The 24,524-nt window shown below is 37.3% G+C and overlaps 1 protein-coding gene across 2 annotated transcripts in view; it reads left to right on the top strand.

The window, feature by feature from the left end:
• Positions 1-24,524, top strand: part of LOC144014173 (sodium/potassium-transporting ATPase subunit alpha-1) — a 34,575-nt gene that overhangs the window by 1,734 nt on the left and 8,317 nt on the right. The window contains exons 1-14 of one of the 2 annotated variants that reach the window (XM_077513768.1): positions 3,486-3,825; positions 11,180-11,293; positions 11,989-12,048; positions 15,994-16,095; positions 16,169-16,270; positions 16,340-16,453; positions 17,665-17,799; positions 17,882-17,999; positions 18,077-18,345; positions 19,161-19,469; positions 21,338-21,472; positions 21,556-21,751; positions 23,754-23,929; positions 23,998-24,134. In XM_077513768.1, coding sequence (XP_077369894.1) covers positions 3,700-3,825; positions 11,180-11,293; positions 11,989-12,048; positions 15,994-16,095; positions 16,169-16,270; positions 16,340-16,453; positions 17,665-17,799; positions 17,882-17,999; positions 18,077-18,345; positions 19,161-19,469; positions 21,338-21,472; positions 21,556-21,751; positions 23,754-23,929; positions 23,998-24,134 — 2,093 coding nt within the window. In that variant the 5' untranslated portion in view covers positions 3,486-3,699. Of the gene's footprint in view, positions 1-3,485; positions 3,826-11,179; positions 11,294-11,988; positions 12,049-15,993; positions 16,096-16,168; positions 16,271-16,339; positions 16,454-17,664; positions 17,800-17,881; positions 18,000-18,076; positions 18,346-19,160; positions 19,470-21,337; positions 21,473-21,555; positions 21,752-23,753; positions 23,930-23,997; positions 24,135-24,524 lie in introns of those variants that run through there. The other variant, XM_077513769.1, reaches the window with a different exon arrangement.

The raw sequence follows: 24,524 nt of genomic DNA, 5'->3' as shown, positions 1-24,524 counted from the left end.
AACATTGTCTCCAAAAATGCTGGAAGATTTCTGCTGAGCTGCAAAATCTGGTTAAGTAGTAACATGGCAGCATGTCCCAGTTAGTATGCAAATACAGACCGTATGTCTGAGAGCAGCGGAGGGATTCCGTCACAGCGGTACCTCTGGGTACCTCACAAGGCTCGCGATACCGATTATCTCACAATATGATGATACCGCAATTTATCAATATATTGACCAGGTAATAAATCCATGATATTCTACGATGAAAACTACTCATGAAAGACATAAACGGATGTTTTTTCAATGAGAAAATTGTTTTGTTTTGTACCATCACCCAAACACAATATTCAAACTGGTCTCTTCTTCACACTGAGTACTTTAGTGTATTTAAAAAAACAAAAACAAATACAAATGTCTTGTTAACAGAGACAACATTCTATCAACAAATTTTTGTCTTTCTTAGACACTATTGTCATGCAGCATGTCAGTCAGTTGTTTCATTTTATAAACTGACACAATTTTTTTGTGTAACATTGCCAAAGTAAATAAATAAATTTGAATATTAAATCAAATGAAATCAATATTAATATTCCTACAAAATTGTGTGCGACAAAAAGTTAAAACATGTTTTAAAATGTTAAAATTAAAGATATAATCCATATTTTTCATAGAAACATGTAAATGTCTTCCACAAGTCAAAGTAAGCTCATGAGTCTTCTTCCGTCCATTTTCCTGCCACTCTTATGACGTGCTCCCCCTAGTGGCCCACCAAGTAATTGCTCAATAAATATTGAACAATGGAGCCATTCTAGTGGTTGTATATTAACCACAAATATCGCGATACTTGCGTAGGCAAATCGATAATCTATTGGGAGACAAAGTATTACGATTTATCGCAATATCGATATATCGTCACACTCCACGCAGTCACACCAGATTCTGCTCTTGGGGAAATTCAAGATTATTAAAAAAAGAAAAAAAAAGGAGAGTTTGTCATTTTACACACTCAAAAAATGTCGTATGTTAAAACGATCATTGTGACTTGATAACAGTACATAATAATAATCATAATAATAATAATATTTTTAAAAAAAGATCTGTGGGAGAAAAAAAAAACATCAACCATCTCTGGCCCAATCGTGTGCCTCTACTTTGATTTACAAGAAACCACCACGCCTGAAGGAAAACAACCAGTCAGAGAGAAAACATGACTTCATGTCATTTGTCACACAATCACAGGCGGCCTCACAAAAAATGCAAATTCAAACTCATAACATTAACAGTTTTTTTTTCTTTCTTTCTTTCATGGCCACCAGTTTTAGTAGTCAAGGAGGCGGATAACCAATTTTGGAGTCTATACTCACGTTGACTAAATGGGAAAATAATACTACTAATAATACATGTGAAAATATACAAATTACAGTTCCTAGCTTTGCTGAAATGCTTTTAAGCATATGTTTATTGAACAACTTTTCAAATTTGAAAAATCTTAAAATAGTATTATTTTTTAAAAGCTTAAAACAATAGATAGATTTGTTTTAAAATTGAAACAAAAAGTGCAGGACATTCAACAGCAGGTCTTAAAAAAAAAAAAAAAAAAAAAAAAGACATGTAAGTTGCTTGCTATTGTTTTCTATAGAAAACAACAAATTTCAAAATGTGGGAAATGTAATCTTTTCAGTGAGTGTATTTGTAATTTTAGAAAAAAAAAACAGAATGTGCAGAGAGTTTCCACAGGGTCAACAGCATCTCTTATATAGTTAACTGTAAAAGTTAAAGTGATGCTAAAGCAACTTTTTTTTTTTTTTTTGTGCTGATAAACTGGCATTTTTGTGCATGTTTGTTGAACGCTTGAATTTGGGGCAAAAAAAAAAAAAAAGTCAGTTTGGCGCCATCTTCAGGTTAAACACTGTCCAGGGATAAACACAATTTGGCTGTTTGTCCTCATTAGACGAGAAGTGATTGACGACGCCGCTTGTAGAATATGACGTAGTCGCTCTGCCAGCCACCGGATAATCACAGTCTTGTACACGCCTCCTTACGGAGTTGGAGTAGTTTTACAAACATCTTTATACCGGCTTTCAGGTTAGGGAGTTATTAGCATAGCATTTGGCCGGTTAGCATAGCTTGCGGTAAGTATCCAAATGATGTTGATTGTAGTTTTCACTGCTGCTGTCAATCACAGGCAGACCACGCCCAATCCTCTCCTCATTCGCTAAGCTCAATCAGGCAACACCCCCTTTTTAGTGTCCTTTTCACATATTCGTGAGGGGTGGAGCAAGAGTTGGTTGGGGGGGAGAGTTACACATGAAATATAGTTCCCTGATATGAACTCAGTTTTAAATTGATCTAATTGATCTGAACTCGACTCCAAAAGGTGCCTTTTTTTGTTGTTGAGATAACAACAAGGCTGTTGTAATGTCACCTTGTCATTCACACATTATGTTTCTGAGTATTTGTTTTTACTTGATTGCGGTGGTTTCTTATATATCAAAAAATGAGTGGCACAAGAGAATGGCCAATTTTTATTGATTTGATTTGATTAGATTTTGTTGTTCTTCAGGTCATTATGACTGTCAAGTCACACACAGAAGATTTATTTTCCAAACTGCCGCATTGAGTAATGTAGAAGCGTATTGCATTCACTGGGGGGGAAAAAAAAAAAAAAAAAAAAAAAATCTCCTGTTTTTCTGACTAATTTTTGGGGAGCTTTTTTTTTTTTGTATTTTTTTTTCTGTTTTTCTGAATATTTTTTTCTGTTTTACTGAATATTCTGAAAAACAGAAAATTAATTATTCCAACAAAAAAAAACAGAAGAAAATTTATGCAAAAAAACGGGAAAAAAATATTCCAAAAACAGAGCACCAGCTTCTGTTTTTTTAACCTGAAAAATTACTCTGAAAAGTAGAAGTTGGTGCTCTGTTTTTTGGAATATTTGTTTTTTTCTGTGTTTTTTTTTTAATATATTTTTTTTAAAATAATTTTTGTGTCCTGTTTTTCTGAGTAATTTTTCCAACTGTTTTTCCTGAATATTTTTTTCCCTGTTTTTCTGAATATTTTTTTTATGACAGAAAAAAATATTTAATAAAACAGAAAAAAATATTCAGAAAAACAGAAGAAAAAAAAATACAAAAAAAAAAAATCTCCCCCCAAAATTTGTTTTTTTTGTTTTTTTTGTTTTGTTTTTTCTCCAAGTAAATGCAATACTCTTCCGTAGCAAACAATACGTTGTGTGTGTGTGTGTGTGTGTGTGTGTGTGTGTGTGGTTTTTATTTTTTATTTTTTTTAAGTAACTTTCTAGGGGACTGACTCCATGAGCGCCCTCTGCTGCGACGAGCTGTAATTACAGGAAGGATGCTTGCATGTCATCCTCTGTCAGCTGATTGTCCGGGCGAGCCGCTGTTTAATCATGACAAGTGCCTTTGACTGACATGCTTTGTTGTTGTTGTTCTTTTGTGGGCATGTCATATTCAACATCACAAATATGCGGCACGTTAGCTATACATTAGTACAAGGACAAGAGCCTTTGGAAATCATCAATTGAGAATTGTTGTATGTGAATCTGAATTGCTCATCTGACTCTTGTATGTGTTGACTTTCTCGGGAAGAGTTTGGGGAAAGCAAGATCCCCAAAAACGTGGCTGAATGACGATTGTGTGGCAGTCCTTGGACAAGGAGAGAGTTTTTACGAGTCAACGTCATTGACCTCTGACTTCCATGTATTTACTTTTCTGGATGAATGGACACAAAGTCCCACAGAGACAATGCGGCAAGTCCTCCCGCAAGAGGAAGTTAGCTGCGCTGATTGGACCGACTCCACAAGTGCATCCGTTTAAACTGCAGGTTGGTGGAAGGGCCGACCGACAGCCAAAGTTGGTCTCACATTGAGAGCCTGCTCTTTTAGTTTCATGTCTTTCACTCGTACTTTTGATGTTGTTGTGCTGAAACGGGCCACATTTGATTCAATCTGAGGAAATTAGCCTCTATTTAAGTGCCATACTTTGGTGTTTCCACTGACCCGGCAAATATTCTCGTCCAAAGGGGAAATCGTCCAGTCCGTGACGCCATGTTTACATGCGTTCGTTCTCATTCGCTTTATAAATAAAGTTGAGTTGTTATTATCCATAGAGGGCATCTAAAATAAAAAAATAAAATAAAAATAAATAAAAACGATACGTGAATGGATAGGTCTGATGCCACTGAACATTTTGAGGGGTCGAAAGTAAAAAAAAAAAAAAAATATTCAGAAATGACTAAGTTATCACACTACTAAGAGGGGTGTCGTAAAAAGAAATGAAATTGCCATTATCCAAAAAAAAGAGTGTTCCAAAAATGTATGATTTATTAACATATTCAAGGCCCTAATTTGATCGTATCGAATAGTCCAATTTTATTTTATTTTATTATATTTTTTATATATAGAAAGATCATAGTTATATTTGCTCTTCGGACAATATTGCTTTTATTGTCCATAGAGGGCATCTAAAATAAAAAAATAAATAAAAACTATACATGTATGGATAGGCCTGATGCCACTGAACATTTTGAGGGGTCGAAAGTAAAAAAAAAAAAAATATATATATTAAGAAAGGACTTAGTTATTACACTTCCAAGAGGGCACCAACTCTTGGCTCAAATTGAACCAGAGGGTTAATTTTTTTTTTTTTTTTTTTGGCGCACACAAGGGTTAACACCCCTACTGATCATCCTCTCACCACCAAAACCACACACCTCTTCTCGCCAGGGGCTTGACATTCCTTCCGCTTCAAGTCCAGCACTGCCTTTTTTTTTTTCACTCCCCGGGCCCGGCCCCCTTCCGCTGTGTCCTACGTGCCGCCCCGCTCTCCTTTCTCTCTCTCAGGCCGTTAGTTTTTTTTTTTTTCTCCCCCCCGTCTGGTTTCACTGCCCAAACACTTTGTGAAAGAGAGCGTGGGAAAGAAAGCCTCTTGTTTATTTGCGTCATTGATATTCATGTACTTTGCAGTTTTTAACATGCCGGCTGATTTTGGACTTGAGGTTGGTTTCCAAGGTCCGTGTGGTAGCTAGCTCCTTTCTTCATTGCGCCACATGCTCTTTAACATTGTAGCTAGGAGGGGTGAGAATCCTTGACTGTCTCTCGATTCGATTCCGATTTTTGGGTCTCAGAATTGATTTTCGATTCAAAATTATTTGATTGACAATCAAATAATCGTCATGATCTATTCCAGTCGAACTCGCTAACGCTAATTAGCGCGCAATTTGCGGCACTTTTATCCCTCAAAAGAACGGCTATTCATACAAAAGCGCTTGAGGAATGTATACAGAGAAGCATCATTATACATTACTCACCGGCATATGCTCTTCCTACACTGCAAAAAATCAACTTTTAATGGCATAACTTGATTGTGACTTTTTCCTTCTACTCTTTAATGTGGCTACAACTTCACTGTGTATCAGAACGCGTGGAACCACACTGCCCCTAAGTGGCCAAATCGGGTACAACATGAACTCAACTCAACTTTATTAATAAAGCGCTTTAAGAACAGGCATTGCTGTATGCAGTAAACAAGAACAAAGCAAACATTTTGAAGTGCGAATATTTTATTTTATTTTTTTAACAAGAAAATACATTTTACACCAGTAAATAATAATCAGTGTTACCAGTACAAAAACAGAGGCAAGACAGTATCAAATAATTTCAATAAAATCAATTTTAGGACATTTAAAATCAATTCTGAATTGTGCGAAATGAGAATGGTGATACTTCTGAGAATTTTTTTTTTTTTTTTTTGCGCATCCCTACTAGCGAGTTTGAAGGCTCAATTGTGTGAATCTCATTCCCTATGTCAATGGCCTTCCAGCAACAAGGCCCATTGAGTCGTCTTTTTGTTTGGGATGAAGAGAGTGTTGCGCAACTTGCATGGGACGTGAGGCGAGTGTTAAAACTCAACTCACTTGTCTTGTCACCATTTCTGCTTGTCGGCTGAGGGGGGAAGTGAGAGGGAGGGCCTTGAAACATTTGAGCGACGGTCCATTCACATATCTCCAGAGGCGTGGCTTTGGTCACCGGTGGCAACCAACCGGGCAAAGTCCCAGGGGTGTGCGTTTGTGTGTTTGCACACATTGTTGGGCACAGCTGAATGAGCAGCTCGGCAGTCTGACGCCAACCAGGTCCGTTCAGTGGAATTCTGCCAGGAAAAAAGGGCTTTAATAAGTATCTGACTTTTTGACAAAATTCTCTTTTCCGCCGCGCTTGCGAACTTTATCTTTAGTTTGACCCAAAACCTTCTGTGAAGTGTGATCTCACTAGGTAATATTTCTTTCCCTGTTCAGATATTTGCTCAAATGTACTGAATCCCAATAACCTTTTTTCTGATTTTATATACGTCAAACATAAACACTTCATCATAAGGCGCCATTGATAGATTTAAAGCACAGGTGTCAACTCACTGCCAGGGGACTATTCCTGCCACACCCCATCATTTATTTTATTTGCCAATGAACTCAACTCAACTCAACTCAAGTTTATTTATATAGCGCTTTCAAACAGGTAAATATCCTCCTGACTACCAGGAAAAAATAGATTGTCTAATCATGTTTATTTTGATATTCCCTAATCTTTGTGAAGTAACTGGAATACTGCAAAAAAAAAAAATTAAAAAAATGTGAAAAAATAAGTTGCTTATTTTTAAGCAATGATGTGTCCACTACAGAGGACATTTTTTTAAAATTTAAATGCTAGGCTCAAATATAGTTAAAATAATTAAAACAATAGTTTAATATGTTCTTAAGAGTCTTATAGAACGCATGCTAACAACATTTCAAGCCTAAATTTGTTCAATAAAAAGTGTTACTTTTCCTCTTCCCTAAAAAGTGCTTGCACTGAGGGAAGCCATTTTCTTTTATAATGCAATCAAAGGTAGCAAAGCCCCACCCCTACACATTTGGTATCATTGGAAAGCTTTGAATGTCCTCTATAGAATACAAAAGTTAATTCAATCGTATGCACTGGGTGGGAGATATTCAGGTTTAAAAAGGTCCACTACAGAGGACAAATTTCAATTGCTGGTAGTCAGGAGGGTATTCAGATTTCTTGTTTCTTTTCATTTGGAAGAAAATCTGTATCAAAATTGCAGTTTGCTCACTTTTTTTTTCTTCTACAGCCATTACAAGAATTGTAATACATTGGTGTCATTGAACAATAGTATTTACTAGTGACACCCGTTTGATAGTTGCAAGTATGCAACTCTGGACTAAGTAGTCACTGATCCAGATATCGATTTAAAATGGACTTTCATGCTGAAAGAAACAATCGTCTTTCCATTTGAATGGACGTCCACCTCCAAAAATAGACGTTGCCCACGACGAATACGTCACAGCAAATAAACACATTTGATTTGCATGGTTCCTTTAGAACACAATGGACTTTGCGTTTTTGACATTGATTGACTTCACAATCTTTCCAAATCCACTTTCTTTCTTTCAAGAAAAGTGGCTCTGGCTTGCCTGGCTAGTAATTATCTTCAACGACCTCTGATTTTGATGTCAATTTGTTAGAAATGTATATAATAATACAGTAATAATAATTGGCGGCATGGTGGATGACTGGTTAGCACACCCGCTTCCCAGTTCAGAGGATGTGAGATCGAGTCTGGGCATCGGCCTTCCAGGGTGGAGTTTGTGTGTTTTCCCTGTGCTTTGTCGGTTTCCTCCCACTTTCTGAAAAACATGCATTATAGGTTAACTGGAGTGACTAAATTGTCCCTAGGTGTGCTTGTGAGTGTGAATGGTTGGTTGTTCATCTCTGGGTGCCCTGCGATTGGCTGGCAACCAGTTCAGGGTTCCCCCGCCTACTAGAGGTGTTGGAAAAAAAAATCGATTCGGCAATATATCGCAATATTACAGCTCGCAATTCTCGAATCGATTCAATAGGCGGCCGAGTCGATTTTTAAACATCCATTTTTGACAGAAAAATATTGAACAAAATGTCTTACTTAGGGTTAGGATTCACACCTTAAGCATGGAAGAACGTTATATTAATGGAATATTAGCTGTAATGTTTTATTTCAATGCTGTTAAAACAGATTACAACCTGTTTGTTAAATACAGTGGCTCACAGTTACAATACGCAAGTTTCAGTTCAATAAATATTTAACTCATATTAATTAATAATTTAATTAAGTATAATTTTCATACAAATCTTACAGTGAACATGTACAAGTTGACTGAATAGTATTTTCTCATTTGTATTGGGATGAGTCGGTATCGAATCGAATCGTGACCTATGAATTGTGATACGAATCGAATCGTCGGGCACGAGGCAATTCACACCTCTACCGCCTACTGTCTGAAGCCAGCTGGGATAGGCTCCAGCGACCCTTTTGAGGAGTAAGCGGACGATAATAATTATAATAATGATACTAATAGTAATACGGATGATAATGATGAAATTCCGGGTCAATTGTGCACATGTAACAATATAATGAAGCAATTATGCATTTTGATTTGATCCTTGATGAAAATGAGTTTGACATCCCGGTCCAAAGAGTGGTGTTACAGAAGTTGTGTTTTTCTAAACATCAGTAAGTATACGTTTTTGTTTTATTTAAAAAAAATATATATATATTAGGTATTGAACCTGTTTGAAATCAACCGGTTACCAGCTCTCAGCCTCTGAACTGCTGTGGAATTATTTGTCTATAAAGCCAGATGGCCCCTGGGGGCCCTTGGGTGTCCAGAGGCTACGATCTGACCGTAGTGTTTTCCCAGCTTAGCTGACCGTGGGGGGGTTCATGCAACAATAACATGTGCTGGGATCACACACTCTCTTCCAACAACTCCCTGGGAAACTTTTACAAAACATTATTACTTTGCATATTGCAGGGTTTAGTGTGGAAGAAAAAAAAAACCAAATGCTGCACGTGGGTCTCAAATGTGGCGAGCAAGATGAAGGCTTGACTACATGTGGCTCATGATTAGTCACGTGCACCTGAACGCCAACATGCTGATGACACCTCTCATCCCTCTCATGCAGCTTTTGAATTATCGACGAGTCTTAACTGCTAATCCGCGTGGGCTTGTCATGATATTACGATAGTGGTGGGCGGATCGATATTGTCGATACCAGGTTGGTATCTATCGGATCGATACTGGCGCTAAAATATCGATCTGGTGGTTTAGTTTCAGTTTGGCTCTTTTGTGCACTGCTGCGGTTTGGTCAAACAGATAACGGGCATGTCACAGTAGTGTGTTTTCCATTGTGCACCCTCCCGTGACTTCGAATCTAATATTTGTACTATTGTACTTGAAAAAAAAATGTTGGCATGTAATTTTATGTTTTATATTTGTTGCATGATATTATTTTTTATTTAGGTTGAAAATGAATGTGATGAAGGCAGATTTTTTTTTTATTTTTTGCATTTGTAGTTTCTGAACAGTGTATGATAGGGATGTAACGATATCCAAACATCACGATATGATATCAGGATATGAAGGCCACGATATGATAATTATCACGATATTGTGGGGAGGTTGGCAATATTAAATAAAGGTCACAATATCGTAAAAAACAAAAAAAACAAAACTCATACAACAAAAAAATATTTTGCTTTTGTATATAACTGCAATGAAAAATATCACATATAAAAAAATATATATATAAATATATATTTATTATATATAATAAATATATATATATATATATATATATATATATATATATATATATATATATATATATATATATATATATATATATATATATATGGCACTTACTTGCTAATGCACACGCAGATTGAGTTCCTCCACACATTGACTCGGTTCACAAGCAAATTGCATTCCCCTTCATCTGACTATCAGTGTGAAATTTTAAACATAGAAGGGCAAAAACATGCCTTGTGAAAATTAAACTGCATTGAAAAACTAGCCACCAGAGCGTGCTAGAACTGCACGAATGGAAATCAACCCGACTTTAACATATGTGCTGATTTTAATTAATATCGTGACATGACGGCAACGATATATTGTGGCAGTTTTAATGTCACGATATCACGATATTGCCGTTATTGTTACATCCCTAGTATATGTTAAAGTATTTGTTTAAATTTCTGTTCCTATGATTCCTTTGTGCACTTTTGTTTAAGAACGTTCAAAAAATATTTTGTTTTGGTTGGAATGTGTCTGGGGGGGGGTAAACATTGATAAAGTACTGTATTTTCTGTTTGTCAATAAACTTTGTCCTTAGTTTTAAAAAAAAAGAAACAATTCAAAAACACTTAAAGGTTGAAATTTGATTATGAATAAGCAATTCAATGATACACCTACCTTAATAAAACAAAACAATTATATAACCATCATTTTCAAAAAGTATCAGTATCGGCGATACTGAGACTGTATTTACTTGGTATCGAATAGGGAGTAACGATAATGGCAATATGATGATATCGCGATATGAAAACTGCCACAATATCGTCATCTTTATGTCACAATATTAAAAACAGCATATCTGTTAAAAAAAAAAAAAAAAAAAAAAAAAAAAAGTTAAAAAAAAGAAAGTCATGTTGATTTCCATTTTTGAGTTCTAGCACCCTCTGGTGGCTAGTTTTTTTTGTTTTTTCTTTTAGTGCAGTTTAATTGTCACAAGGCATGTTTTGGCCCTTCTCTGTTTAAAATCCAGACTAATGGTCAGATGAAGTGGAACGTAATATACTCATGAACCGAGTCATATGGAGGAACGCAATGTGTGCCTCAATATTATTCGAGATTGTAGCTTGTTTAATACGCATTGCTGTTATGTACAAAAGCACAATATTGTGTTTTTTCTTTAGTACGAGCACATTTTTATTATTTTTTTTACAGTATTGTGGCATTTTTGTCATATCGCCAACCTCCACGCAATATCATGATAAATATCGTATCGTGAGCTTCATATCGAGATACCGTATCGTGATGTTTGTATATTGTTACATCCCTAGTATCGGATCGATACCAAAATTTGCAGTATCGCACACCACGACATTATGGTAGCTACAAACAAAGTATCCCTTAGCTGGATGTCTGAACTTGCTGACGTCACTTGCATGTACCGCAGGCTCATGTCCACCTCACCAGGTTTAGATCATCAGTTTTGGAAAATATTATCGATATGTCAGTATTTATCGAATGTGTGCTGCATTATTGCAAGTTGGTTCAAATACACGTTGTTTGTGTGCATTTGCAGGAAGGACGAGAGCAATATGAGTTGGCGGCCACCTCCGAACAGGGAGGGAAAAAGAAGGGAAAGGGGAAGAAGAAGGAGAAAGACATGGATGAACTTAAAAAGGAAGTGGACATGGTGAGTGACCAAATCGCAAAAGAATCATTTGACAGTTTTCCCCACTTAGCTAAGTCATATTTCTGAACGTTTTCAGAAAACAAAGACGACAAACACATTCAACCTTTTGAGGATTGTCATGAACTGGATGCCTGAAATTTTACTCAAGCATGAAGGGAAAAAAACAAACAAACAAAAAAAACGCAATAAATGTGACTATTAGTTGAAAATGACTTGGCCAAATATGCTTTTTGGCTAATTATATGTGCACCTGACACCCTTAAATATATGATATGATATAGTATCATATAATATAATGTATTGTCAGGTTTGCCTGTTTGACATCTATTAAACATGACCAAAAAGGAGAGAAGACACTCTCAGTTCAAGGTTCGTGAGGAGAGACTGACTGATACAATTCACTACTTCACTCTCTTAAAAAAAAAAAAAAAAAAAAAAAAAAAAATCCCCTCCTCACCCTCTCTTTTTATTTGGTTTCCATGCCCCTAGTTCCATAGGTGTTCCAAACCTAATAATGCAAATGCAAAACATAGTTGGAACACAGTGGACTTGTTTGTCTATATGTGTGTGTGCATGTGAGTAGAAGATTGCTGAGTAGATGTGTACAATTATTCCTACATGTATAATATATAACATGTTGTAATGTGTCCCAGCTCTTTGGCACTTAGCCTCATTTCTCTTGTGTATCTTTGCAGGATGATCACAAGCTGACTCTGGATGAGCTGAATCGCAAATATGGAACCGATTTGAGCAATGTGAGACGAGATGTGCCACTTTCCACCTTTTAATACATATTTAATACATATTTGTTGCAAGTCAAAATGCACACAAGTGAATAATCCATTTCTGACTTGTAAGCCGTGTAGCCACAGCTGCCTATCGAGTGCCGGTGGTGCCGCCAATCAATAAAAATACACAATACACATAGTGTTTTCCAACAGTGTTGATCCATATTTATAATTTCATATGATAAATTAATCCACGAACCTGTAGATGAAATAGCGAAGCAAAATGTACGTGAGCAGCATAAGCCTACATACAGCGTCCGTTCCATTCAAATAAATGGAGCTCCACTCCATTTATTTGAATGGAACGGACGCCCCGTCTTTCCAAATCCCCCCCCCCCCCCTTTTTTTTTCTTTTTTTTTTTTTTATATCTTCATTCTCATCAGGTTATTATAGTGGGTTTAGGGAATTTTCATTTGAGATTTTATTTCGTTTTAAGTTTTGTTTTCTAAATTTAGTTGTAGTTTTAATTAGTTTTCAGGGTGGTTCTGTTATTTTAATTAGTTGTACTTTTTTTAAATGCGTAGTTTTAGTTAGTTTCAGTACTAGTTTTTGTTTTTTCAAATGTAATTGTGCACAATATTTCATCAACAATGTGGTAAAAATGAAAAAAGTTTTTCGTTTTTATTTTATTTTGTTAAAGAAGTTTTTTGAATTTTAGTTTTAATTTTTGGTAGCTTTGTAAACGTAAAATGTACTTTCAGTTATTTTTTTTTAATGCATTTTTTGTTTTTTTTGTTTTTTATTTTGTTAACCAAATTGTTTTTTGAAATTTAGTTTTTTTTGTTAGTTTTCTAAACAAAAATGTAGTTTGTTAGTTTTTTTTTTTTTTTTAAAGCATTTCTGTTTTTATTTTATTTTGTGAATGGAATTGTTTGTTGAATTTTAGTTTACATTTTTTTGTTAGTTATGTAAACATGTAAACAAAAAAATAGTTTCAGTTAATTTTTGTTTTTAAAAAAAAGCATTTTTGTTTTTATTTTTTTCGTGAATGAAATTGTTTTTGAATGTTAGTTTTTCCATTAGTTTTCGTTTACTAAAATAGCCTTGATTCTCACTCGCGTCCTCTTTCTGTAGCGAACTGCATCTTCTTGACTGATGCATCAGTCCTTCCCTCTTTTTTTATGGATTAGAAAAAGTGATACGCTAAAACCTTTATTGTATGAAAGTTTTGCATCACCTGCTTTGCATGCTTCTAACATAAAAGAGATGCTTATTATTTACAGTTAATATCAACTGAATGTTCCATTTGTGAAATATGCCTTTGTGCATCCTGACCACCAGCCTGTGCCTTTTTTGATGCAAATGTGCTGGCGGTCATGCCATGAAGATGAAGGGGAATCGTTAATGAGCGCCTCTTAAACGGAGCGCTCCATGGTGTGTGCTCCGTGCTAATGAATCATGAATAATTCATGAGCCACAGAAACACCCCGTGTCCTGATTTTTCCGACGACACCACTTTATCATTTACCTCCACGTTCTTCACTGTGTTGATGAAAGGGGATGACCCTTTTTCTCTTATGAGCTACATCATCTTTGGTCGCCCAGGACGTGAACACATGTGCCAGTGGGGGATGTTTCCAAAAAAACAAAAAAAAAAGTTCCAAAGTTTTTGTTTTCGATGCTTTTGTGGGTTCAAAATGAGCTGTAGAACAGTTGCGGCTCCAAAAAAAAACAAAAAACCGCGCCAGCTGATTTCCAGCATTTTAACTCCTCTTTCAAGGCAAACAGAATATTATGTTCTTTTACGACACATACAAGGTGGATACCGCATGAAAGATCGCGTTCCATTCTTTCATTAGGAAAAAAAAAAGTATCTCTCTACCTTATTCCGTTCTTTGCTAATCACAATTTGAAAATTTGAGTGACATTGAGCAACAAATGAAATGATGAGGAGAAAACAAGATACATTTTCTGCACAACAGTGACTTTGACGCGAATATTTTTTATTTTTTTAAAGGGATACTCGACTCATTGAGCCATTTTCATTAGTAAAAAGTTGACATTTTGTCTATAACTAGACTAAGTGCAATTTCTGGAGAAATTGCGTGGGAATGCTGAAAGCTGAATGCTAAGATTTGGAATGCATGTGGAATTCTTATGAAGTTAATTGAGAGATCCATCCATCCATTTTCTTAATCGCTTGCACCTCACAAGGGTCGCGGGGGTGCTGGAGCCTATCCCAGCTGGCTTCGGGCAATAGGTGGGGTACACCCTGAACTGGTTGCCAGCCAATCGCAGGTAAATTGACAGATGAATTATGAAATGATGACCTCCTGGTTACTGGACAATGTACTTTACCAACTGTGCCACCGAGCAGTATCAGACACTTGGTAATGATGATAATTTATATATATGTAAGTGGGCGTGGAAAGTGATACTTAGAAAAAGTTCAATGTCTGTCCCATTGAAAATGAATGGGGAAAAGTTGACATTACAAGTTAAATTTTGCAAATACTGTAAGTGATGTGGAATCAGACTATGTGTGTGTGTATATATATATATATATATATATATATATATATATATATATATATATATATATATATATATATATATATATATATATATATATATATATATATATACCCCAGGAGGTGTGAATTTTTTAAGCTATTTGAAATTTGAACAGTGTAAAGTATTGTGTATTATGTGGGAGTTGTTAGGCGGCAAAAAAGTGTGGAGAATAAAAATCACAATAACATGTGGGAATGCTATTCCCACAAAACTTCATTATATCTCATGTACAATGAATACCTTTAAAAAGTCATTTTTCTACTTGCTGTCGACTGATGACGACATCACCTGTGCTGAGGAAGTAGGTAACGACCAATCATGGCTCAGTTTGCTGACCAACCCCAGAAAACAGGTGAGCCATAATTGGTCGTTACCTACTTCCTCAGCACAGGTGATATCATCAGTCAACATCAAGTAGAAAAAAATTCAAACCCAAAAAAACGTATACATACATTTTTTTAAATACTTTGTCCTGCACTCTTTTTGCACTTTTTTTTTTTTTTTTTTTTTTAATCCTCGAGCCTACAGAAGGCTTTGATACAGCTTCTGCCATGAAAAGGTCACTTAAAGCAATGGTAGTTATTACAAAAAAAGGCCAGCAGGTGGCAGCAGAGTTTAAGAGATCAGCCAGGGCCACACTGCCCCCCCCCCCCAGTGTTTTGAAAAGGCTTGTGAATAATAATGAAACTTCACTATAATGTAATGCTAATTGCTGCAAAACAGAAACAGATAGAAATATACTTTTATTTTTTTATTTTATTTTTTTAGATGAAAGAAGAGACTAATCTTTCTTTTGGTAGGTTCTATGTTTTTATAACAATAGAACAGAATATTCTGTGGACCTTGCAAAATCAGTCAAAATCCAGTAAAACAGATGGGAGTGAAGGGGTAGCTACAGTGAAAATGGCGGGGAATGAATGAGTTAAAGCTATTAATAAAAATAATGAAGTTATCAAATTCTGGACGAAATATGAACTTTTCACTGCTGAAAATTGTTAAATGAGTCAAGTATCCCTTTCAGTGATGTTCTGTGAAATTAGGTTTAATGCGACAAAGGCTTTGGTCATTCACGTCATCCTTGAAAGTGTTTGACTTCATCAGATTCCGTCATGTTTCATTGCCATTCCATACACTGGCAGCCCATTTAAATGGGAAACAATGCTGCCATCTGCTGGCCATAGTTAGTGGCTGTTTTGGATTCCACAACTCATTGACCAGGCAGCGCTGCACTTAGACGTTGCACTTCCCATTGATTTAAAAAAATAAAAAATAAAAATGCCTAGTTGACGTCATTTAACGTTTATGGCGGCATACATCGTGATTTTACTCATCGTTTTTAAACGTTTTTAGCGGTCAAAGAGTTAAGTGACTCCTTTTCATTCTTGGTACCATGTTAGGGTTTGACGAATGCCAAGGCAGCTGAGAATCTGGCCCGAGATGGACCCAATGCTCTCACCCCTCCCCCTACCACCCCAGAGTGGGTCAAGTTCTGCAAACAGGTAACGGTTTCCTCCAGTCTCTTCTACTTTTTACGTTCTAGTTTTGTTTTTGTAATGACTTGTCCGGATGCAGATGTTTGGAGGTTTCTCCATGCTCCTGTGGACCGGGGCCATCCTCTGTTTCCTGGCCTACGGCATCCAGGCCGCCATGGAGCACGACCCAGCCAACGATAACGTAATAAGACGAACGAATGTTCCCGATGGACGTCATGCGGAGGCTCTTGACGTCCAATTTGTTTTGCAGTTGTACTTGGGTGTCGTGCTCTCCGCTGTCGTCATCATCACTGGTTGCTTCTCCTACTATCAAGAAGCTAAGAGCTCAAAGATCATGGACTCCTTCAAAAACCTGGTCCCTCAGGTGCCGCTTCATTTCGACATCTTTTTGTTGTTTTCCTTCATTTCAAACTCGTTATCCACCTCTATATGTTACTTATTTTGGTTAAATCTAGGGATTGCCCGATTATCGGTACCGATATCGGGAATTTCGATGAATATCGGTATCGGTCTTTTTTCTGATGGCCAATAAAAGGTAAAATCTGAAACTATTTTAATCTCAGGGATCATTAAAACAAAGAAATGTGAAAGTTTAAAATTTCATTTTTTTTTATTTTTAATTTTGTGAAAAACAGAGCTATGGTATTTGCTTCTTTAAGTATTAGTAGGTATTAAGTATTTATTTTCTTTATTTTCCTTTTTTTAATTTACTTCTTTACTTCTTTTTGAACATTTCTTTTTTTTTTTGAAATTTAATGTGAATTACTGTATGTAGTCTAAGATTAAAAAAAAAAACTTCTACATTTTGAAAAGCCTGAATAATTGTTCAATCATTAATGAATGAATTAATTCATTAATAATTAGCTTTAAGACATTACAACAAAGAAAGGTGGAAGTATTTACTTAGTATTATTATTATAGTAAGTATTTACTTCATTAAGTTCTTTATTTTACTTTTTTAATTTACTTCTTTACTTCTGAAATTTAAAGTGAAGTATATAGCCTTAAAATAAAAAAAAGTCTACAGTTTGAAAAGCCTGAAAAATTGTTAGTTAATTAATTAATTAATTATTAGCTTTAAGACATTACAACAACAAAGAAAGGTGGAAGTTCAAGATTTCAGTCCTTTAATTTTGGAAAAAAACAGAACTATGGTATTTACTTCTTTAAGTATTTACTTAGTAAGTATTAAGTGTTTACAGTATTTACAGTAAGTATTTACTTAAGTTCGTTTTACTTTTAGTTTACTTCTTTCTGAATTTTTTTTCCCGAAATTTAAAGTGAAGTAAATAGTCTAAGATAAAAAAAAAACAACTACATTTTGAAAAGCCTGAAAAATTGTTCAATAATTAATTAATTAATAATTAGCTTTTGTTTGACATTTGTATTTAAATAAAATGACAACATATTTCCCCCCCTTTTTACTGCAAATGAATATCGGTTATCGGTCTCCTTGAATACTTGAATAATCAGCATTGGTATCGGCCCTGAAAAAAACATATTGCTCTATTCTATCGCTAGTAAAATCTTGCATGTGTCTCAGAAGTGACTGCATGCGTCATGCCTGTCTCACAGCAAGCGCTCGTCATCCGCGATGGCGAGAAGAACAGCATTAACGCAGAGGATGTGGTCGTCGGGGATTTAATCGAGGTGAAAGGTGGTGACCGAATCCCCGCCGACCTCCGCATCATTTCCGCCCATGGCTGCAAGGTAAAAAGATGCCAGAGAAGATGTTAGCACAACAGAAACGTGGAACTATCTCCTCATTCACAGGCAATGTGACAATTCTCAGGTGGACAACTCTTCCCTGACGGGCGAATCGGAGCCGCAGACGCGTACTCCGGATTTCTCCAATGAGAACCCGCTAGAGACCAGGAACATTGCTTTCTTCTCCACCAACTGTGTTGAAGGTATGAAGGAAGGATATGGGAGATGGACACTCCAATGTGAGGAACGAGCGTAAACATTTTGGATCCGTCGCCGACAGGAACGGCCCGAGGCATCGTGATCAGCACCGGCGACCGGACCGTCATGGGTCGCATTGCCACGCTGGCCTCAGGACTGGAAGTTGGCCGCACTCCCATCTCCATCGAGATCGAGCACTTCATCCACATCATCACTGGCGTTGCCGTATTCCTGGGCGTGTCCTTCTTTGTCCTATCTCTCATTCTTGGCTACTCGTGGTTGGAGGCTGTCATCTTCCTCATTGGCATCATCGTTGCCAACGTGCCGGAGGGTCTCTTGGCTACCGTCACTGTGAGTCCCAAATAATGTTCATGTTGTTTTATGAAAACTCCATCAAAATATTTTCGTGAAGATGAATTTTTCACCGGACGAAAACTAGACTAGACTAGACTAAAACCACCATTAATAAACAATAATTGGGACTAAATCAGTATGCATTTTCGTCGACTAAAAGATGAGATGGAAATGTAGCTCACTTAATAAAGACTGGACCAAAATCTATGGACATTTCTGTTCACGAACAAAGACAAGACAAAAATTATGATTTTGTAAAATCCTGTCAGTAACACGGTGACACGCCCCTTTCAAATCTTCAGCAAGCGAGTGCAATGTAACATTAATGCAACAGCTATAGGCTAACGTTCAAACAATGTTGGCCCGACCGCTAACTAACTTACTAGCTTGTAGCATGGAGTCATAATAGCCACTTGTTGAAATACTGTAATTGTGTGTGAAGTTGCTTTAAATCTGACCGCTAACTAATGCTAGCTAACGTACTAGCTTGTAGCATGGAGTCATAATGGCCACTTGTTGATATAATGTAATTGTGTGTGAATTTGTTTTAAATCTGGCCTCTAACTATTGCTAGCTAGCTTACTAGCTTGTAAAATTTTCTTGGACTAAATGCTCCACTTATAGTCGACTAAAATGAGACTAAATAAAATGGGATGAGTTTGACTAACTATGATTTAAAAACTAACAAGTGTGATTGAAATTGGACTAAAACTGAGACTAAGTTTAAAATTGGCGGCTAAAACCAACACTAGTCCGAAGCCTTTGCTCAACTTGAGTGTGTTCTCAGCATCTCATGGGGCTCTCGTGTCCAGGTATGTCTGACTCTAACAGCCAAGCGTATGGCCAAGAAGAACTGCCTGGTGAAGAATCTGGAAGCCGTCGAGACGCTGGGCTCCACCTCCACCATCTGCTCCGACAAGACTGGCACCTTGACCCAAAACAGGATGACAGTCGCCCACATGTGGTTCGACAACCAGATCCATGAGGCGGACACCACCGAGAACCAAAGCGGGACGTCGTTTGACAAGAGCTCCGCCACCTGGGCCGCATTGGCCAGAATCGCCGGACTCTGCAACCGTGCCGTCTTCCTGGCAGAGCAGACCAACATTCCCATTCTGAAGGTTGGATTTCATTGTTTCCGCTCTCAAAATGGCAACGTATGAATGATTCATATTAATCAGGGATATCATTATCTTATGCAGCGAGTATTATTAATTTTTTCCTGCTGCCAATTCAGTGATAATGATCCACAAATGCCAAGTAGCGGACTTTGTGTAAAAGTGACCAATGTTCTTGCCAATGTTTTTTGGCATCACTGTCACTCTTAAAACAGATATCTACCACTAATATCACAATGATTTTTTTTTAGCTCCTTTTATTGTCCCTGGTGTATATGACAGAGAAGAAATGTGTGTTTGTGTTTTGGCAGTTTTCTTTCTTTTTGGACATAGATGATGCATACTGAGGCCCCGTTTCAGTATCTTACCGTTTGGGCAGCGCGTCCACACAGCGGCTCAGTTTTCGTCGCTTGAAAGCGATTCTTCTCCCGTGACTGCGCACGAACCGCCGGTCTGTCAACAGCAATGGCGGATAGCCGTGTCGTCGTCGTTTATGCTTTTACAGCAAAATGTTTGGCGTGATGTTGTACTTGAACCACCCGGCATTGTCACTACTCCTGTGTTTGTCTCACTGACCTGTATATATTACTGGATCGCTCACACACGCCCGTGCAAAAGCCGTTGAACCGACAGGGCAGCCATCTTGCTCCTCCCATCTCGCGAGCAGACTACTGTTTGAAGACCACCTTTTCTTTGATCGCTCAGTTCCTTAGACCCCAATATTAGATTTGGCATAGGCATCTTTTGTTGTATTACAGTTAGAATTCGTTAATATAAAATACAAGTTTCCTCCTGTAAACATCATTAGGCATATAATTCATACATGTATTTAAGGCAAGTTGTAAAATGTCTGAAGTCCTTTTGTTTATTTTTAACAAATTTACAACATCATAAATCAGGCGTTTTCTAACTTTCTACTAAGTACTGTCTCACATGTTCTCCAATTTTGATACTGTAAATGTATCGTATGCCAAGAAACATTTCTTGGGAGGAGCAATATGGCGGCTTCAAAAGTCTTGGCTTATCGGCTATTCATGCTGCATTCGAGGATGGTCGGAAGTGGGACTTTTCCGAGTTCAAACCAGGAATTGTGTATGCAAACACCCCCTTGAACTTGGAAATCTCACTTGCGACGTCGGGGGAAAAAAAAGGGGACCCCGACTTCACCGACTGACTGCAAGTGACATCACTCTACAATGGTGACCTGTTTGGAAACACAGTCTGTGAATGGTAAAAGACAATTTACTTGTATAAAACTAGATAGCTTTCCTCATTCATAAATATTCGACATAACTTAGCGTAACGCAACGTATCAGTGAGAGTATGCTGCTATCTCCCTGCATGAAATGATACGGTGAACTACTGAACTGTATGGAATGCTTAGAAAATAAGATAAAAACAACAAATGAAGCAAAATTACGAGAAGGTGAGTTTGCTGGAGATAAAAAATGAGTTTTAATAAGAACAAAAATAAACAATTTACCACTATCCGCCATTTTGATTGTTTACTTTCGCCTCGAACGCTTTCAGGTCAGAACTGGGAAAAACCTACTTGGATATATCAGACTTCTGATCATCCTCCAATGCAGCATCAGATGAGTGGTTTGTCTTTTTGGCTGATTCTTCTTCTACGCTTGCCATTAACCCCCTGTGGCAGCGCTACAGCGCCACTCCAGACTTGGCATATATATTACAGTCGTTAAACGTCTTCGGCGTCTTGTTTTGGACACTCGCATGTCTTGAGACGGTTCTGTCTGTACAAGGTTTGTTTGAGAATCGAAGCCGGCTTTGCTTCAGTGTTAAAGGGTGCCTAAGTTGGCTCTTTTTGGCTCTTTTTAAAAAGTAGGTCGTCCATGTTTTTTCTCCTCCAGAGAGACGTGGCCGGTGACGCCTCCGAGTCGGCCCTTCTCAAATGTATTGAGCTGTGCTGCGGATCCGTCCAAGAGATAAGGGAGAAAAGCATCAAAATTGCAGAGATCCCTTTCAACTCCACCAACAAGTACCAGGTATTGTCGGCTTACTTTCTGTCTGGAAATGACAATTACAATTCATAAGATGCTAAACGGTGAAACGTTATTTTGCTTCGCAGCTTTCTATTCACAAGAATTCCTCGACTGAAAAGGAGTCCAACCATCTGCTGGTGATGAAAGGTGCCCCCGAGAGGATTTTGGACCGCTGCTCTTCCATCATGATCCAGGGCAAAGAGCAGCCTCTGGATGACGAGATGAGGGATGCCTTCCAAAACGCCTACCTGGAATTGGGAGGCTTGGGGGAGAGAGTGCTTGGTGAGGAATTGTTACATTAGGCTTCTTAACTCATTTGCTCCCAAAAACATATGAATATGTTCTATTAGAAATGTCACCAGTGTCCCAAAGACGTATTATTCCTTTGTTGATGTTTTTTCATGCTAAAGCATACAGAAGGCTTTGATGCAGCCTCTGAACTGAAGAGAACGGTTGAGGCAATGGTAGTTATTACAAAAAAAGTCCAGCGCATGGCAGCAGAGTATAAGAGATCAACCAGGGTCACGTTGCAACAAAGCTGTTTTCCTCACAGTTTTAAACAGATTTGTGAATAATGCTAATTGCTGTATAACGGAAACAGATAGACATATGCTTTTTTTTTTCTTGATGAAAGAAGAGACTCGGGAGCAAAGGGGGTTGCTTCGTTAAAAATGGCTGGGAATGAATGAGTTTATGACTTGAGCTCAGCCGTTGTGTCGCTGTGACCTGTCCTGGCTTGGTGTCTTCCTATCTATCTGGCGCACTTATCCAGTTGAAATCAGTTAAGACCATCAGGTCACACATTTTCATATGGGCTAGGGGGGTGGCAAGACAGTATAAGAGTAGAGACCATTTTGAATAGATTAGACCTTCTTCCGCATTCAGCAGGAAAGGCTCCACAACTGTGTACTTGATCTTTCTGGCATCTCATAAAAAATAGTTCAACTGACAATATGCAATCTCCAGGTTGTTGTTATTATTAGTATAGTGAGCATTCAAGATAAAAGAACCACTGAATGTTCCCATCGGAACGTTACAGATGACAGTTGGATTTTGTTCAGCGGCGACACTGAGCACGCAGTGAAAAGTACGACGGCATATTAGGGCCACCTCTAATTTATTTATTGTTTGAGGGCGGGGCCAATATGACGAGGAAAAAAAAGTGGCAAATTTGCCACTTTGAGTGTTTCTAAAGTGGCAGATTTGCAAGAAAAAAACTCAGAAAATTACGAGAAATAAACATAGCGTAGCTCTCGTCTAATCATTTGAGGATTCGTTGTGGGTTAATGGGACACTGTTTATAAAATGAAAAGGCAGGATGGAGACGGATTCATTCTTCATTTCAACTTTACTCGTCATCAGCGTTGCCAGGTGGGAAACAGAATTATCATACCATAGGCAGTTATCGTACACCCGTCATTGCCAAAAATAAGACCACTGATTCGCTACGTCAGTAGAGAATGGATTGACGTGAACTCATAGCTGTGTTAGTCTAATATGTGTCCCCCACAAACAAAATGACCGGTGGGAACTAAATTAGTTCCCACCAGTCATTTTGTTTGAATGGCATTCAGCTAATTAATGCATTGACGTCAGTCATTTCTCACGCTCTGCAAGGCGCGATTGGTTGGTATTATGTCACATTACAACAGATGCCTTCAGGGTTTCACAAAAAATTCTGGCACCTTCAGTTTCGCCCGCAATAATATAGAATAGTCAAATTATCGTACATTTGCCATTTTTATAGGATTATTGATCGTACAGAGGGCCAGATTATCGTACAAATACGATAATTATCGTACACCTGGCAACACTGCTCGTCATACACATACACGGCAGCTAAAGCGACAACACTTCCTGATCCCCTATCAGCTGACTAGCACTAACCAATCACAGGCGAGCATACTTGAGGCAGATTCAACACATCAACTTAGATACTTGCACAAAAAAAAAACCCAAAATGTATGGATGTGTAAATAATACATTTTACGATTTTTTTTTTTTTTTTCCTCGCAAATTGGCCACTTTAGAAAGTGGCAAATTTGTCACTTTTTTTTTCCTCATCATATTGCCCTGCCCTCAAAAAAAAATAAAAAATAAAATAAAATATATATATATATATATATATATATATATATATATATATATATGTATGTATGTATGTGTGTATATATATGTATATATATATGTATATATATATATATATATATATGTATATATATATATATATATATATATATATGCCCTAAGACTCATGAGCAGATTTTTTGTGTGTTTTTTTTAGGTTTTTGTCATTTCAATTTGCCCGATGAGCAGTTCCCCGAAGGCTTTGCTTTCGACACCGATGAGGTGAACTTCCCCACTGAGAACTTGTGCTTCATCGGCCTCATGTCGATGATTGACCCTCCTCGAGCAGCTGTGCCGGATGCCGTCGGCAAATGCAGGAGTGCTGGAATCAAGGTGTGCTTTTGCTACTTGATTGCTGACGACGAATAAAAATTAATGCAACGTTTTTTTTCCCCCCTCAGGTGATCATGGTGACGGGGGATCATCCGATCACAGCTAAGGCCATCGCGAAGGGTGTTGGCATCATTTCTGAAGGGAACGAGACTGTGGAGGACATTGCTGCGCGTCTCAATATTCCGATCAATGAAGTCAACCCGAGGTACTGATTTGAGGGAAATGCGGCTGTAGGATCCATTTCGTAATCTCGTAATTTCGTAATTTCAGGTCCATTAAAGCTGTCAAAAGTAATCGATTAATTGACAAGTAGTAGTTGTAGTAGTAGTAATATTTATTTATAATAAGTAATCAATTATCAAATTAATCGACAACTAGTTTGATAATCGAGTAATAATTTAGAGCCTTTTTTTTTTTTTTTTTAAATGGTCCAAATCCTGTGATTTCAGCATCTCAACAGTAATTTAACTGATTTCTGTCATCCTTCAAGAAAGAAAACTGATTATCTTCTGTGTTGAATCAAAATGAGAATTTGCAAACATCTGTTTTTACTTTGGAAAACAATAACCGGACCGGCAACACAAAACAAAATCAA

Source organism: Festucalex cinctus, chromosome 2, assembly GCF_051991245.1.
Source record: "Festucalex cinctus isolate MCC-2025b chromosome 2, RoL_Fcin_1.0, whole genome shotgun sequence".
Lineage (NCBI taxonomy): Eukaryota > Metazoa > Chordata > Actinopteri > Syngnathiformes > Syngnathidae > Festucalex > Festucalex cinctus.
Note: the sequence above shows the minus strand (reverse complement) of the source record. Positions and strands in the feature narration are given on the sequence as shown.